Consider the following 18,558-nt stretch of genomic DNA (forward strand, 5'->3'; position numbering starts at 1 on the left):
TGCTTAGGAGGTTGGTTTTTGCCATGTATAGGTATGCATGTAACATTTTTTAATTTCAGTTCTGTGTTTCTTCCACTGATTTTGGTCTCTCAGCTTGTTTTTCTCTGTGTTCAGCTGATCATCACTTACTTTTAAAGCGTTTTTCACCAGCTCTAGGAACTTCTTAATCTCAGAAATAGCCCTTAGCAAGGCTTAGTTAAATCTGGTTTTGTGGCTGATAAAGCAGTTGTCATGACCTTCTTGTCTTTTTCTCTGTGAATATTCTTGTATACAGGATCTGCTGTGTCACCTAAAAGATTACTCCTCACAGAACTGTTCTTTTATCTGAACTTTGAATCATTTAAGCAGAACTGTGAGGAGGACATTGCTATTGTCAGCTGTCTGAGAAATACTTTCAAAGTTCATGCAGCTCTTTAGGTCACCTTTTTTTTTTTAAAGTGCCTTTTCCTCAGTGTCAGAAATATTTTTTTTCAAATACTGTTCTACAGCCCTTGCAGCTCCCTAATTAGCTTTCTCTTTATGCTATGGTCAGTTATCAGTATTTGAAAATAAGTCGTTCAAATTTTAGTGATGCTGATTTGACTTTGGAGATCCATGTGGTGTTGTAAAGAATGAGCCATATAGGATCCTTTCAAGAAGAATCTTTGTTCAAACCATTCCTTTGGATCAGTGCACATCCTTCTTGAGTTTTTGTGGGTCTTTACCAAGCTCTTTGAAATGTTTTATCTCCTAGGAGAAGAATGGGTTCAGATACATATCTCTCTAATCCTACTACAAATTCCTTCTGTGAACATCTTTTGTTCAAACACCACCAGTAGCACAGAGTATCCCTGCACAGGAAAGATTTAAATTCTAAATCAAGAAATGTTCACTTGCCTCAAATGAAAAAAAAAAAGTTGAAAATTTTGCAGATATTTCAAGTGTACTGTGTAAGTGCATCAGAGAGTTTGGTCTTTAAAAGATCAGTTTGACTTGGTCATCCAGCCTCTTTTTCTGAGTATTTCATGCCAAGTCAACCTTTTTTTTTTTTCCTTCTAATTTAAACTTGATAAGGCTGAGTTTAGGGTAAGCCCTAAAGATTACATTGCAGAATGTAGAAGACAGCTGCCAGCTGTTCCGCATGATAATGGAATACAGAGTGTATGGGGTGGTTATGTCCTAGCAAAGACTGAGTATCAATCTCAGAACCAAAGAAGTTCTTTCCACCCAGTACAAACTGTCCTTGAGTGAGTCTGTGAAGCCAACAATCTGGAATTTGTTCTGTGACTTTGCATACCTTGGCTTACAAATCCAAATGAAGTGAAATTCAGTAGGATTTGCTTTCAGGCAATATTTAAGTAAATCACTCATTACTTACCAGAACAGATGGCCCTGCTCTTTAAGGTGTGTGGTTCATGATGGCTGGAATCTCTGTTTTGCATTCCTTAAAAAGAACTCAGAGTACTCCCCTATGGGATTTGATTTTAGTAAATGTGCTCAGGAGGAGCCAGTCAGATCCTGGGCTGCATCAAAAGCAGCATGACCAGCAGGTTGAGAGAGATGATTCTGCCCCTCTGCTCTGCTCTCACCAGATGTCTGAAGCACCTCTCCAAGAGGACAGGCTGGAGGAGTTGGGGTTGTTCAGCCTGGAGAGGAGAAAGCTCTGGTGATGCCTTATAGCACCTTAAAGGGGCTACAAGAGAGCTGGAGGGTGATGTTTTACAAGGGCATGGAGTGGCTGGACAAGGGACACGGCTTCAAGCTGTCTGAGGCCAGGTTTGGTTTAGGTTTTGGTTTGGTTTAGGCTCTGGTGAGAAGTTCTTCAGTGTGAGGGTGGTGAGGCCTTGGCATAGGTTGTCCAGAGAAGCTGTGGCTGCCCCATCCCTGGAAGTGTCCAAGATGAGCTTGGACAAGCTGGGGTAGTGGAAGATTGCTTGGAACAACCTGGGATAGTGGAAGGTGTCCCTGCCCACGGTGGTAGGGGTGGGAGAAGATGATCTTTAGGGCACCTTCCAACCCTTCTATGATTCCATACATGCATTGTCCCTTTTCTTTGGGTTCTGGTGACTGGATTTTCTCAGAATTTAAGTTACTTTGCTAGTAAGAGAGAATGTGCTCTCTTGTGCATCTGCTGAATGAAATCCCCATGGACTGAGTGTGTGCAAAAATCACATTTTAATTCTGTGAACTGTTCCTTAAGAAAGCAATATAATATCCTTTTTGTTTAGCTTTTTTAAAAATAGAATGCTGCAGTATGGATTAGAAATGCCATGTAATTAAAGGTTTTCTGGATGAAATAATCTCTTTGAGATTCATTTTGGTGTCATTTTCATGGTTAGGTTTATTTTTCAGAGAAATAGACTCCTTATCATTGTTGGTTTAGTTTAAGTATCATTGTCTGGGATTAGTGTCTGATATTGAGCTGGTTAATGTAAGATTAAATGTGAAGGTTTAAATCAGATTGCTCAGTTATGAAGTACTGCTCAGCAGAGGAGTATGCAGTTCAGATGTTATCTTTCTGTAATCCATTATTTGCTTTCTCCTCTCTCCCTTCCCCTTTTTACAGGAAGACATCTACATGTATGGAGGCAAAATTGAAACGAGTTATGGCAATGTCACTGATGAACTGTGGGTTTTCAACATACCCAGTCAAACATGGAGTACCAGAATTCCTGCAGTCCTTGTCCATGGACAGCAATATGCAGTGGAAGGTCATTCAGCACACATAGTAGAGCTGGACAGCAGAGATGTGGTTATGATTGTAATTTTTGGATATTCTTCCATATATGGTTACACAAGCATTGTGCAAGAATACTACATCAGTAAGTCACTTTCAAATCATTTTGATCACAAACTGATACAAAAAGTGCTGGGTTTTTTAAGTGAAAAAAAGTGATTTTTCTTTTTTCAGAAAGAAAAATGTGTATTTTCCAGTTTAAATAAAGCCTCACCTTTTTTCCTTCAAGTTATATACATAAAGATTTCTTGTCCAGTAATAGTGTTTCATGTGTGTTTGGAGCACCATGACATTTTCCATTTTTGTATGTGGTTGTGGTATCCTAAAGAGGATAAAAATTGAAACCAGAAATTCTTCACTGTGGTAATTGTGATGAAACAGTTTTTCAACACAGACTTGCTGTTTTTACCACGCAGTAGAAGAGCAAAACCAACAATAATTTAGTTATTTTAAATATTCTTTAATACTGGTATATTATTTTCTTTCTGTTGTATTGTTTTAAATGTAATAACTTAGTTCATCACTGTATGATGAAGATATACATGTTGCTGTTAGAGGTAATAATTGAAAATGAACTCTTAATTTTCTCTAAATTAGCTACCATGCCTGTCTGGGATTCCCTGTGTGAACTGCAAGCTGTTTCTGGGGTGATTTTAAATGCTGAAATTAAATAAATTAAGAGAAATCTTTTAATCATATCCATGGTGCAGTTAAGATACTATTTCAATGGAATAATATTGAAAATCTACACCTGATAAATTCTTAGGTATATTTATATGCCTACTAATTAAATTTATAGTCTTCTACTTTTGTTTAATTCATTTTCATGCTGAGTTTATATGAGTCTCTCAGTTATTTTTGCAATAAATAAATAAATATGCAGAAGGCATAATACAAAATTTCAAAGTAATACCTACATGCAAAGGGATGGTAATTGTTTTTAATTGTTTCATTTAGCTTTTTTTTCATATATGCATATTTATATAATCACTGCTTAAACAGATTTAAAGGTTCAGGAAATCCCTTCAAAAGTCAGATGGTTCTTATGCTCTCTGGCATTATCTCTGATGGCAGTGTCAAAATTATATAACTGTTGAAAAAGGATAAAAGTGAATGGCCGTAAGAGGAAGAGCACCATAATGTTCTTTATTCACACTGAAAAATTTCAATTTAACTGCATAAAAGCTGCTATAAAACTCTGGTCTTAGAATGATGTTTTACAACAGTATTCTAGTATTTCTTAAGCATTAAAGGCCATTTTTATAAAAACTGACTTTCAGAAAGTTGGTTTTTTGACATATCGGAGATGATTTTTTTTTTCTGTGGGGGAAACTGTGTGTTGTTCCAGTTTCTGCATGCTCATTCACTGTAATGTTTATTGGAAAACTTTAAATTATTTGCTTCTTCTCTTGGAACTTTAAATTATTTGCTTCTTCACATGCTGCTAATTTAATATGGACTAGAAGTACCAATTTTATTCTCACCTATTATTGTTGTTACTTTAATTAGGAAGAAGGGAACATGATTTGTATTGTAAAATTTTCTGCCTGGCTGATTTTATTGATGGCCTTATGGTTGAAATGGACAGCTTGTTCCTATTTTTTTTTAAATGTTACAGCTACATTTGTGGAGGATTAATAAAACAGTGTAGTTAAGCATATATAACACACAGAAACAGAGAAAAAACCTCAAACCTTCCCTACCACAGGGATAAGCTTGGAGTAAGAGAAAGCAGTTCTCTGTCAGTTGTATGCCAATTAATCTCAATTTTTAATGTCTCCTTTTTGAGTGTGTATTTTTGTTGTGTTCTAGTGAGAGATTTAGTTTATTAGAGAAAATGTGCTCCACTTGCATCAAACACAAAGGAAACTTGTAACAGTCTAGGATATTACTGTGGAAACCCATTGACTTGAGTGAGTGTCCTCATCTGATGAAGGATTGATTGCTGGGGCTCCCAGTGCTTGCAGAACAGGGGGTACCTGAACCATTGCTGCCACAGAGAATTCTCATGTTCCATTTCACCTCACTGCATCTCCCTCCTTGCCCTCCCCTCTAAGTGAATTTTTGTGGTATATTTTCCTGCATTCTGTGTTGGCTGTGGCATTTATCTACAGTTTTGCAGCTGTAGGAACACATTTTTAACCATAGAATTCCAGCTGGTGGTTTGAATTAAGAATTGCTGTTTTTTGGGAGGACTTTAGCAGCTCAGGATCCACACTTAAAAGACATAGGAAGTGAGAAATATTCCTGTGAATTCACCTGAATAGGAAAGGAAATTTCGTAAAAATAAGGGCTTCTGATATTATAGAAAGAAAAATAAGAACGTGATTTTTTCTTTCTCTGCTTGCTTTAAAAGCGTATTACTGTAACATTTCAAATGGTACTGTTACTGTTTCTACATGTTATCAGTTATGGGTTTTAGTCCTAATGAAGGCTATTTTTCCAAGCATTTGCCACATGCCTAGAAAGAGACATAGAGGCAGTTTGTCCTTTGGTTCATATGAACTGAAACCTCTAGGGTCCAGTACTGTGATTAACTAGGTACATGGAATTCTGCTGCTAAAACCTTATTTAGTTGCTGTGACCATGATTTCCGTGAGGTCTAGATTAACAAACACCTGAAGAGGTTTTAAATAATTGTGGAAATCACTAGCTTTTCATGCAGGATGTGGTTCTTGTTAATAAAACGTGCCAATCAAAGGTGTAGCCAATCTCAAAACGTCTCTGGCACTGTCGGATTAGGGGAGAAAGTAATTTATATGAGAGTAAAATAAATTCTGGAATAATTGGACAGGGTTTGCAGGCAGATATTCACCATGCAAAGGCACGTGAATTTATTTCCACTCCAAAGGTGTGGTGGTTGCTGAAGGAAGAAAAGAGCTTCCTGTTGTCCTTTCTTGCTGCACCCAGACTTATGACTTCTGAGGAGCCAGTAAATCCTGATATGGGAATTATGGGAATGATTTTACTAACTTGAACCATAAAGCTTTTCTGGGTTACTCCCCAGGGAAATTTATTTCCCTTTAGGTTAGCAATACCTCATAAACCTTCTAAGAATCTCAATGTGAGTCTCAAGGTGAATATAATAATGTTGTTTTGGTTTAGCTGAGGTTTATAAAGGCTCCTTATATATTAAGAAACTTCTGAATAGGTCTTCTGTAATTTTATTTTATTTCTTTTAGAATACAGAAATTTCTTTGGATTAACATAATATCATGGTATTTTAGCCCAATTTTTTTAGTAGCTTTAGAAGTAGATTATAGATTGCTTTTGGTTAAAAGTATTTCTTTGAAATAATATAAAAAAAGTGGCCCCATGATGTAACATGCCTCCTCTTTTTCTTAGAGTTAACATAAACTTCCTTGTTGCTTGTAAAATTTTCAAGTTTGTCACTGTGATAAAATGAAAGTGGCACACCAAGGTGCTTTTTGGACATTTTGTTCTTTTTACCTGATCTATCTGAATATTGTATTATGATAAGGACAAATTGGACCAATGTATCTTCCTTATTTTTACATCATGTACTAGACTTGAAATTTAAATCTGGAAAAAAAATTTAAAACCTCCTCTTTCCTTATTTCTGGCATGTTTGTTCATGAAGCTCTCTTTGCATTTGAATTTGTAAGCTGTTGAGAATGCAATTTCAATTACTAGTTTGGTCAATCAAGTACTTCTTATTCTTGTATATATTTCAATATTCTTATGATATGATGATAGAAAGAGAGAGATCTCTGAGTATGAGGAGTTATGTAAAAATCCTCAATAAAAATTGAATTTTTGTTGAAAAAAAGCTAGGTGAAGATTCATGTCAATAAGCTGCTTCAAAAGGTCAGATCTTATGCATAGTAATGTCTTTAAGTATAGACAGGATTGTATTTTTGTATGAGTGATGCAATACTCAAGATGCTGAAGTGTGAATGATTTCAAAACTGTATGTAGACATTTCAGTATTTGAAATTCAGGCAACTCAGCTAAATTTTAAAATGGGAAGTAGAAGGAGCAACATAACACTGCTTTTGGCTTTTATTTCAGAAAGGTGTTGCTGGACCTCTTTCCTTGAACTTCTGTAGTTATTCGTAGCATTTTTTTTTAATTCAAGAAGGAACAAGTTTTTATATTTCTGCCCAAGTCATGTAAAGTGATGCAATATGCAATGTTATTGTGACAGTGTTCTAAATGTTACACAGAATCATAGACACATTTAGGTTGGAAAAGACCTCAGAATCATCAAATACAGCATTGCTACATAAGCCATAATGCTCTATAAATGCTACACGAACCAGTCAGATAGAAATGCAAAATATTCTATTATGCATATTATCAACAGCATTGTGCCAATTTATGGGGAGAAATAGTTCTTTTTCCCTGGAAAGCAAATATGCCAATCTCTAGGATTGATCATTAAATAAATAATTGAAAATATTGTTGGTAATAGAAATTGCAGGCTGACTTCTCATCAGCCCTCTTACAGAAATTGTATCAAGTAAATCTATTAGTTATCAAAGTAATATGTATGTAATGTACAGTATTATCAGTACAAATTTGATATTTGTGTTCAAAATTGCACTTCTTCATGGCTTGATAATATCTAACATGGGGATTGAAATACGATACTGCTTACATTACACTACAAATAAATAATGTAAATATTCTGTGTCACTTATAAATAGTGTATTACCACAAATGCCAGCATTCATACACACAAAAATCATCACAATTCTTCCTCAGAATCTATACTTTATAACTTCTATAAGCACTTGTTACTGAAACAAATGTAACTTACAGAGGCAATGCCTGGAAACTATTTAAGGAAAGTATGCTAGCAAAAGTAATAACTGAAAATCATGAGCCTCTTCATGAGAGGAAAAAGAGTTAATCTAAGCTACCTACATAATATCATATAAAAAAATTAGAATGGGATTTAGCCTAACTTTCAGAGGAAGCAAGGTGTATGGTGGTGTATGCTAGCCTTGCATAAGTAACTTTATAATGGTAGCCAGTTGAGGTTAAGAACTGGGAGATGGCTCCACTTTGGATGTCCTTGTCCAGGCTCTCTGTTCTATCTCCACAAGGCTGGAAGTGAATTACTTCTGGTTTCACGTTTGTAGCACTGGCTCCCAGTCATCACAGGCTCTTCTGTATAGGCTGCCTTGTGCAGGAAATCAGGAAATACCTCCTGGCTTGCTCCTTTTGTGACTTACATCATCACCTGGGAAAATGGGGTGGTGAAAAAAGACATTTTGGGGCTACAGGCTGCAGGAACTTAATAGGTGTCTTTTTTTTAGGTTTTTTTTGGCTATGGTAAAATATTTTCCAGTTGTATTCTCTTCTTCAGTCATAACAGCTATTGTGGCTGGTTTTATTTGGCGTCTCTTTGCAGTTATTAATCATGTGCTGTAAAATATGGATTTAAATTGAATAAGTTGCTAGCAAATTATTCTTTTGTAAGTCTTCTGCAACTGAATGGGTATATTTGCAGTTAAAGAACTAAGAAAAAGTGGTTGGAAATGGATTTTAGCTCAATAATTCTATGGTTACTCCCAAAGTGTCTGCCCATATCCATGCACACTTGGAGCTGCCTTATGTTACGTGTTTCTCATGACTCACTGCAGTTCAGCGTCTGCCAGGCTCCTCAGACTCCCTGTGACTGAGCACAGGTGTTCCTAATGAATCTGAAGGAGCTGGAGCACTGAATTCTCATCAGCCATCTCTGGTGAGAATTAATCATAACTCCTAATTTCATATTTTCGAAAAGCTCTGGGCTTTTTGTTTGTTTGTGTGAGTGCTGAAGTCACATGTGAGAGAGGATGAGATACTCCCTGGCAGCTGTAACAATGATGTATTTTTGATTTGATTGTGAATAGCAGGTAATAGTCTGACAACATTATCTAATTGCAGATATTTTGATACATTGGTATAAAACTACTTCTTAAAATAAATCCCCATAGTTATTGCTGTATTTAGAATTATATTGGAAATTATTTTATATCTTTAAAACTCCAACTATTGTGATTTAGCAGTAGTAAGCCTTTAAATTATGGTTTTTTTAATGTCTCTTCAAGGGTCTAACTCTTGGCTTGTCCCAGAAACGAAAGGAGCAATTGTTCAAGGTGGATATGGCCATACCAGTGTCTATGATGAACTGACAAAATCTATTTATGTCCATGGTGGATACAAAGCATTGCCTGGCAATAAATATGGATTGGTGGATGATCTTTACAGATATGAAGTTAATACTCGGACATGGTAAGTTGGATTTATAATGTAGGAAACCAAGGTGTAGGTTACTGAAGACAACAGAAGTGTAGAGTAAGGTTCTAGCAAAGTAATCAGGTACCTTTATACCCTTTGCACATTTCAGAACAACACCTTCTCTGCAGCAAAATGGAAGAATTGTAGTGAGGGACTACACTTGATTCAATGGATTGGTGGAGCTATTCATTGAAAGGATGGCAGGGAGGAAGCTTTGTGCATGTTCTACAAATCAGGAAAAGGTTTTCTTTTCCAGACACAGCCCCTGTGCAGAAATAGCACATGCGAACGGTTTCCTCATGGTATGAATAAGTATATTCATGCTGGTGTACATTACAGTGGCTGTTATTTAAAGAAGGAGAAAACCCTAAGAACTATGGAAGGTTATTTTTCACAAAACTATCAGAAATAAGACCTCTGGTATTATGTAGGAATCCTCAGTTATGAATGCTCTTGATGTTTCTATTTCTATCAGTTCCTTGTTCCTCAAGTTTATTGTAATTTATGAAGGCTACTTGTATGTTATATTCAGAAAGTGACCTTGAATGTTTTTTCTTACCTTAGAAATTATTTGAGATCAAGAACTATTTATTTGAATGATTTATTCTCACAATTTAATATTTGTTTAGAGTTCTAATGGCTTCACTTTAGGCACCCAAAACTTGCTCTCAGATGTTGGAAACATGGATTTGATTTCACTGAGGTTCTAATACCATTAACTCATTGCATTTGGAAATGTTAATGCAAGAAATTTTTTTTCCTTTTAATGTATTTATGAGTTCCTGGAATTTTAATGCTTTCTTATTCTATTTTTGGAACAAAGTGATATTTTTTCCTTTGATGGTCTGTTCAAAAATAAGATGATAATAATAATAATTGCTGGAATATTTTTATGCATTATTCATATAAAAACTAATAGAGAATACTTCATTTGCCTCTGTACTAATGTAGCATTCTCTGCAGCTTGCAGAGAACTCAAGTCTTTATTTTGTGAGATTTACACTGGGAGTGAATTTTACTATGGCACTGAAAATGGGCTCAGAGGATGGAGTAATGACATGTAGTAATAAAATCTGAATCTTTGTTTACTGTATCTGTAACCTTATGATTAGCATTCAAAGCACTCAGTGAGGTAAGAGACTGAATGTGGCCCTGGATAGGTGTGGTATGAGGAAGAGTTGGAATTTTGATGGTTCTCTCATGCCCATGTCCATGCCATTTGCTGGTCCTCACTGTTTGTCTCTGGCACTCCTTCCATTTCTGTGGCTGATCTGGCAGAGGTTCATAGGCTTCAGTAAGTTGAGGTACACAAATCTGATTACCTGTTCAACTCAGTTCCATGTAGGATTTAATTTCTTAATATCAAATAAACAAGCTTTATGTTTCTTGGAATGTGAGAGGGCAGTATTTTAATTCCTAATGTGGACCGAATTCCTAATACACAATGGGGTATTACAGTGCTGGCAATACCTGCATTGCTTTGCATTACTGCCCTGCTGCTGCAGCTGGGGCACAACGTGGAGCTGGGCTTGGATAATGGCCTGAAGCTGGAAGCACCTGCTGGCTTCTGGGTGTTTCTGTTACCATTCCAGAGTGGTGCTGCTGCTTGCAGCACTTGGCACTGCTGTAGTTAACAGGACTAATGTTTGCAGATACACGAATATGTGCATAAATAATGGATTCAGGGGAAACCTGCTGAGACTCTCACAGAATTTGCATGGGGTTGATATGTGTTGGAGAGTTCTCTAGATTGCCCTCATTAGTGATGCTAATGAATAGTGAAAATCATGGCCAAATTAACAAACTTCCAGTTCTGCTGAATCTTGAGGAAAAGTTGCTGTTACTGGGAGGGACAAAACTCAGCACACAATATGCAAAAATTACAGGGAAAAAAACTCCACACTGTGGTAGGGACCAGGAGTTGGGTCACAAGTAGAAAAGTGAGTAGCCCAGAAAAGAAACCTGTGGGATTTTTTCCAATATCTACTGTGTAGAGGAGAATCCTTAGTTAGCCCCAGAACAGTGTATGTCTCTTCAGGCCTTTAGTGATCAACACAACTATTTGTAGACAGCTGCGAGGCAGATCATCAAGGCAGAGCCTAGTGTATAGCAATTAGTGTAAATTAGGCAATAGGGGCTGTAGAAAACTGGAGAAGCAAAGACAGAAAGATCTCTGTAGTCCAAATGGACAAAGATAACATGTTCATAGGATATTATCATTCTTTCAAGTTACAGCAGCAGAATTCCTCCATTGCCAGTTGAAAATAACTTTAAAATAATGTCTTGTTCTACTTCCATGTAATTCTGATTTTCCATATTGCTAACTGATGAGTTGAACCCAAATACCACATTTATCTGGGGGTACCATAAGTACCCTGTATCAAGCCAATTTGTGGTTAGAAAAACACACACTTATGTGGTGCTCTGTTTTCAAAGTATGTAAATCAGAAATACACAAGAGAAAAGCAAGTCGCTTAATAGGAAAGAGAAAAAGAAAGGGGGTCAAAAGCAGAAGCACATGCGTGGGTATGTGAGTGGATTGAAGGAATTGTCACATTTTTAGGCAATAAAAAACCTCATTTATTTTCATTTAGTCTTTTATATTTCTTTTGATGTTACTTTCCAGGGCTAGGGAGGAATTTATTTCAATAATAATATGAGAATTCAGGTTTGATGCTTTCCTTTCAACTTTTTTAAACATGCAATCTTTTATCACTTAAAATATTTCAAGTTTGTTGGTTGATTTATGTTATTATGTAAGAAAAATGAGATGTACGTTAAACCTTTGTCCCTCAAACATGATGACGATGTAAAAATACTGAACAAATATGAGAGTGGTTCAAGAGAGACAGTATTATTCACTCATAAGGAAAGATTGTTGAGTCAGTTTCTTACAGGAAATTAATGACTAACAGCTTAATTATAGATTGGAGCAGTGTGTAGTAACAAAAATGAAAATGAGAATCTAAACTTGTAAACTTAGATTACTGAAACAATGAAAGGTTATTAGGAGAATGTAGAAGGTATTTTGTACTGGTGATCTAATCAGCTCTTCACAAACATGTCTACAGCTGGTCTGCTTAACTAATTCATCTGGCGAAACCCACAGATGGTTACTCTCTTCCTTGGTAAGATTTATTTGCTGGGATTGAATCAAGTTTGTATTCTGTTCTTTCTACTGGCCCCACATCTGCCCCTTTCAAACTGTGGCATTGATAGCTCTTGGCTACTGCTGGGGCTGTGCCACTGCTCTGGCACAAAGCAGACCACACACACAGAGGCTGAAGTGAATAAAGAGATCAAAGCCTCAATTGCCTGGACAGTTTTATTTTTTAGCACTGAAGTTTGCTATGTTTGAGTTTACCAGTCTGAATAAGTTTATGAAGCAGTGCAAGTGTTTTTAATGTGCCCAGAATGCCTTCTACCATTTCTTTTTCTGTGTTCAATTAATTAGGAATTTTTTTTCTTTTGTAATTTTAAGGATGGTCTAAAGATTATTTTAGCCTCCTGAAGAATTTTTTGTTGCATTTCTTGAGCACAAAACTAACATGGCTAAGTATATATAAGAATAGGAATTAATGCTATGAATGAGTTTTCATTCAGTTTTGAGTAAAATTTACCATATCAGTAATCATTTCTGAAGAATATAAACATGTTAAAACTAATTTCAGCTATATTATTTGGCAAACTGTTTTATTTTAACTAAAAGTGTAATCTTTTAAATAAATGTATGGATATTTTGTGTCATGAGAAAATGTATAATGCTAGAAGCAATCTGATTAAATGTCATTGTATTTACTGAGTAATAACTATAGTTTATCGTTTTTTTATTTTGTGTTGCTTTCATGTATGAATTTTCTTGATGCCCATATCCAGTTTTAAATGTGTTAGTATGTTTTTGTTCTTATGTTTTGTAGGACTATTTTGAAAGAGAGTGGCTTTGCAAGATACCTTCATTCAGCTGTCTTAATCAATGGAGCTATGCTCATTTTTGGTGGAAACACTCATAATGATACTTCCCTGAGCAACGGTGCAAAGTGTTTTTCTGCTGACTTCCTTTCATATGATATAGGTATGTATTGCACTGTTTTTTTCTCATTTTGGTTTTAAATACCACAATTTTGCTTTCTCAGGCCCAGCTAATGTGATGCTTTATAGTTTTGATCCCAAACACCTTCAAGTTATTTATAAATTTACAGATTTTTGTTCCATTTTGTCTAAAGATTTTGGTTTGTGGGGCAAGGGATAGCTGCATCCTTGCCATTCTCAAGGCCCTGGATATTTTTTTAGTATTTTGGCAACACACTTTTAAGGAAGACAAACTGAAAAAAGGCTCTACATGGCAACTGGTATTAGGGCTGAATGAAGCATGAGGAGCCTTTAGGAGATGATAAGAGGATATGTTATATTTAATTTCACAAGAGTGGCTGAGAGCAAAAAAGATTGTTGTTTGTAAATATATGATAAGAATACAGTTTGGAGGAAAACTGTGTGATAAGACAAGACTGAGTGGGTGTCAGCTTTCATTCTGGTGAGTGGTTCCAACCCTTTGAGCTGTACACTTATGGAAAAGCCTCCCTATAGGATTGTGGAGGCTATAAATAGAAGAGAATTTAATGAGTCCATAATCTTTTTCCTATCTTGTGCCACCGCTCTTCTTACCATAAATAGTTTCTCCCTTCCCTGATGTTCATATCCATATTTTATGCATAGGCTTTAAATATAAACATATAACTCGTATTTGGACTTTAAGTATAATCATATAGTGCACACTGGGGCCAAAAAGCACAGTCTCTTGTCCTGGGAGCCAAAAAAAGGGAAATGTGTCAGAGCAGCCTGGGAAATGCACTCATGCATGCTCCTGGTGAGAATAGCCTGTGGATATTGCCTGGATCTGCTTTTGGCAAGCATTTATCAGCTGCCTGCAGTGGTAGAAGAGGCTGAGACATGATCCTTCTTTCAGGACTAGTTAATGGCTCTTTATGGCATTCACTGTAGATATCAATGCAATGTCTTTGCTTTAATACAAAAATAATGACTAATTTCAGTACATGGAACATCAACAGGGTTATTTCCTGCTAGTTTTAATGGGTGTGCAAATAATACCTTAGCTGAAAATAAAATAAATAAAAAAAATAAAACAGCTGGGTTTTTTTTTACTGTAACCCTCTATTGCATATTCCATACCTTCTTATAGGCATCTGATGGTGTGAGCTATTGATTTTGTTCTCACTTCAGTCTACGTGTGGATTTAATTTTTAATGAAACAGGGCTCCTTTCTCATTTTGGAGCATAGTATTATTTATTGGTCTACATTTGTTTGTAAATGTGCACTTACAGATCAATAGTGTGAGTCATAAGATCTGAATTAATGTAACTTTCTGACTTTCACGCACTGATAGTTTTTTATCATCTTTCATGAAAATGCTTTATACTATTTTTTTCTTAAGTGGAACGATATTTTGCTTTGTCTAGTTGGTTATATTTAATTTGGTATTTGTATTCTCTTGCAAGTCACATTCTCCATGTGTTATGAAACTGATGAAGTACAAAAGAAGTGGATGTAGTAATCACTCTTTGGATGTAGTAATTAATCTTAAAAAATGGACTATATGAAGACTGATTTGATTCAGACTTATTCTTCTGTAATATTCATTTTACCAACTTAGAAACAAATCTCAGCACACATTTGATAAAGACATATTTTTCAGAAAACTTGAAATATTTTATTAAGAATTAAATAATTATGCAATAGGTATATTTCAGAATCTTATTTACTTTGTATCATGAGTTTTTGAACAATGCTTGGAAGAAAAAAATATATGATGCTATCAGCATCACATTTCCTAGATACCTTGCAAGTGATGGAGTGCTAGCCTTGTCTTGTAAAAAATGGGTGCTGTCTGGAAACCAGCTGAATCCTGGAGATAGAGCCTATGCTATTTATGTTCAAGTTGGGCTAGAGAGTACTTTTGATTATCTCTCTTATTATATGTGACATAGTCCTCTGGATAGATTGCTTCAGCTTTTTATTACCCATGAAAACACTGCTTTTCATATTAATGTGGAATAACTGTTCATGTGGCTTCATCTCAGCCAAGCTCAGCTTTCTGAAAGGTTGGTTTCTAGTGCAGTTTGGTAATCTATACTCCTCCTCTAGTCCAGGCACAGAGAGAAGTCTCTCCAGAGAGCAATCCATTTTACCAAGCTTAGGACAGTGTTACCTTTTCCCCCTCTGCTTTTCTGAGTCAGTCGTTGCTCTCTAAATTCTGAGCTTAGTCTATAACAAGTTTTAGACCTTTAAATGTGTCATGAGTCAAGAGCTCAGTTCAGTAATTTGAAATACCTACTGCAAATTTGTTAAAGGTGAAGACACAGAGATGGGGAGACGTTATAAAAACTACTATAGTTTTACATTGCTTGATGTATTTACTTATATAGCAGTAAATAATGATAGGAAGACTGCTACATTAAGAAAAAGAGCTTTAGAAATCTGGCCCTGGTATACTTCTGTTCTGCTTTGATTTTCTTACCACCAGATTGCCCCTGGGTTGCTCTGGCAGTCCCTTAAAAAACCATAGAGGGTCATTCTTGTAGAGGTCAGGTATTTTCCAGCTGCTGTTATTGCTTCATTAATCTGAAAGAAGAAGCTTGGCAGTGGGGACAGTCTTGAATGCTGGGGTTGACCTGCAGTTTTCTGAATGATGTTGGTTATGGCTTTTCTTTACAAGGGCCCCCATATGCGTAAAACTTACATTTCTGTTCCAATCAGATCTTAGAAAAGTAATTTAGATTATACTTTGAGTATTCACATGCAAAATCTGCAGATAAAAATAGATTATTATACACACAGAATCAGAGTTTAAAACATATTCTAACTATTGAGACCAGTAGTAAAATACAATTAAATAAAAACTTTTTTTAAAGACTAAGGATATTTATTTTAGTTTCTGGCCAAAATGGTGCAGTTAGTAAATATATCTCTGCATCCCTAAGTTCTTTAAGTTTGAGTTTATGAAGTATTCAGTCTCCGTCCTTTTGTTCCACATTTGACAGTTGCTAGGGTGTCTGGATACCCTTGATATGTACAGAGAATTGTGGTCAGGGAATCTCTATAAAAGCGAAAACCTGAAATCCTGGGAACATGGCAGCTGTTTCTGTGCTTTCTGTTAGTGGTGGTTGGGGTTCTGCATTGTTTGGATCTGTGGGAGAAGTGCAATAACCCGTATGTTTACATTAATAATATACTCCATAATATTTCTTTTGTTACTATCTGGATTTCAGTTTATTATTATGGATTAAATTGTATGCAAATTCAATTGCTTATGAAAGACAATATTGCATGTGAAGTACGAAGTTTCTTCTAGGATATTCAAACAAAGCTTAGAAACATTTTCCTATTTTGAAAAAAAATTCAAAATGATTTCGTGAGATTGACTTAGTTTCGCTTGTAATCAAACCTATTGCTTGTATTTTGTAATAAAAATGAATTGTTTATTCAGAAATTGTTTGTTTGTAAAGTAAATGGTTTCATCTTTAGTCTTTGCCATTAACAAAATGAAGTAGTTTTAATATCTGTGAATTATTTTTTTTCCAATATGAACACATCTATTTTTGCAGTTCTCCCTGTTTCTAGAGTTACAAATGGATATCAATGTGCCATCACAAAGAAAATGTAAATCAGAGTCTGTGAAAGATTAAGTTTTATGAGTTCCTAAACCCTTAAGTTATAAATGCAGTTTTGGTGCAGTCTGTAACAGCAATTACCTCCATATTGCTGTGCTATTAGAAGAGCAAAGCCATAATAATATAATGCACTAATTGCTCCCTTTAATAGCAAAGCATGAGGTTGTTGATTTCTTTTTACTGCTTGGGGAGTCACTGTTATGTGTACAGAGTCTGTTGTAGATGTTAGCTCTAGAGTTTAAATTCGATTCATGCTGTTTTGCACATACTTGCCATTGTGTTTTCCTGAGACTAAGGAGATTTATATTATCTGATTAAAGAAAAATATTTATGAAGTGTGGAAAGACTCGGAAAATAAGTTTTCTGCTAGTATATAACTTTCATGATGTTTTAGCTGTTTATGTTCAGTGTTTAGTCATCCAGAGTCATAAATGAGAACCAGACAGAGGTATAATGGTGTCCATATGTTGTGAACCAGCTTTACTACTTTTACAAAAGAAAAAATGAACTTAATAATTATTACAAATATGTAAAGAGAAAATAGAAACATAGGCTGGCATTGGATTCTATGTAGCACGTAAAGCTGCACTGCATGAAATGATTTGATAAATGTAAGCATTAAGTACCTTAAGGTTTCATGTACCTTCTCTTAAAACAAAGCTCTGAATGCAGAGACTAAAGAAGAGACTAAGAGACTAAAGAGACTAAATAAGTCTGCCAGTGCCAAAATAATAATGTGATCCTGGAGGTGAAGTATGGAACATTGGTTGCCTCTTTTTTAAAAGACTATCCTAACAACTTTTGCTTCTTATTTTGTTTTTCTATTTTTTTTTCGTCTGTTCAGTGACATTTTGGTAAGCCTAATTAGTTAAATTTTTAAAATCAAATTCAGTATTCAAGTATTTTACTGACACTATAAGGTTGATTAGAAATTATTTGGTTGTTTTTTGTTTGAATTTTTTTTCCATGAAATCATACTGAGAAACCTTTCAGTAGTGTATGAATACTGTTACAGCATTGACAACTTTCCTGTGAAATGTCCAGTTCATCCTTTCTGATATCAGTAATGCAGTATGGCCAGTAGGTTGTAGATGAGATGTGCTGAGGCCTGACCTGTTGGAGTGAGGGCTCTGGAGAGCAATACCCTGTGCAAAGTTCAAGTGGGGATTTTCTCAGCTGGATTGCTTCAAATCCAGTGCATTTCTATGGTGTTTCATCACAGAAATGTGTGTGACTGGCTATTCACTGTCAGAGCCACTTCTGTATCATCTGGGAACCATTTAATCTACACCAGGGAGGAGCATGAAACTTTTTCTTTCAATGTTATAATGTGGTACAGCTTATTCTTAAAGCAGAAGCCTTCATAATAGAAAGGAAAAAATCCCTTTGTTTCTCCTTGTACTTTTCAGTGGCTAAAAATTCTGCTAATAAGTTTGGAATGAATAGTATTGTTTCTTCATCTGCTCAGTAACTGGTTCTATTAAAAGCAGAGTGTGCTTCCATGTGCTATGTGCTGTACCTGGTTACAGATTGAACAGATACAACTATCTCCCCTTTTCTATCAGTAAAATGCCTTGAGGGCATAACATTTTATGGAGTAAAAGGTTTTATTCTTTGCTGTGCAGTTTACCATCGTTATTAGACTTAATATAATGCAAACAACACACAGAATGCTGTAATATTGATAAGTCATGTTGTAAATCATATTGCATTTGCCATTTGTCTTTTTTTTTTTCGAAACAGTACAGTGAAGTGTGGAAATTTGGATGCTTAGAGTTGTTCAAAGAGAGTTTGAAGATGATGGGCAGGGATGAATTCTATTTGATTCTTTACTGAAAGCCACCAGGAATCAGTTGGCTAGCTATCTGTATTTTGTATTAATCAACTCTACAGAGAAACTCACA

The 18,558-nt window shown here is 35.6% G+C and overlaps 1 protein-coding gene across 3 annotated transcripts in view; it reads left to right on the forward strand.

Annotated features, from left to right (window-relative positions):
* Positions 1 to 18,558, forward strand: part of ATRNL1 (attractin like 1) — a 425,510-nt gene that overhangs the window by 63,107 nt on the left and 343,845 nt on the right. For all 3 annotated transcript variants that reach the window (XM_030950737.1, XM_030950738.1, XM_030950739.1), the window contains exons 8-10: positions 2,546 to 2,801; positions 8,779 to 8,962; positions 12,886 to 13,040. In XM_030950737.1, the coding sequence (XP_030806597.1) occupies positions 2,546 to 2,801; positions 8,779 to 8,962; positions 12,886 to 13,040 (595 nt within the window). The remainder of the gene's footprint in view (positions 1 to 2,545; positions 2,802 to 8,778; positions 8,963 to 12,885; positions 13,041 to 18,558) is intronic.

This window comes from Camarhynchus parvulus, chromosome 6, assembly GCF_901933205.1.
Source record: "Camarhynchus parvulus chromosome 6, STF_HiC, whole genome shotgun sequence".
NCBI classification, from domain to species: Eukaryota; Metazoa; Chordata; class Aves; order Passeriformes; family Thraupidae; genus Camarhynchus; species Camarhynchus parvulus.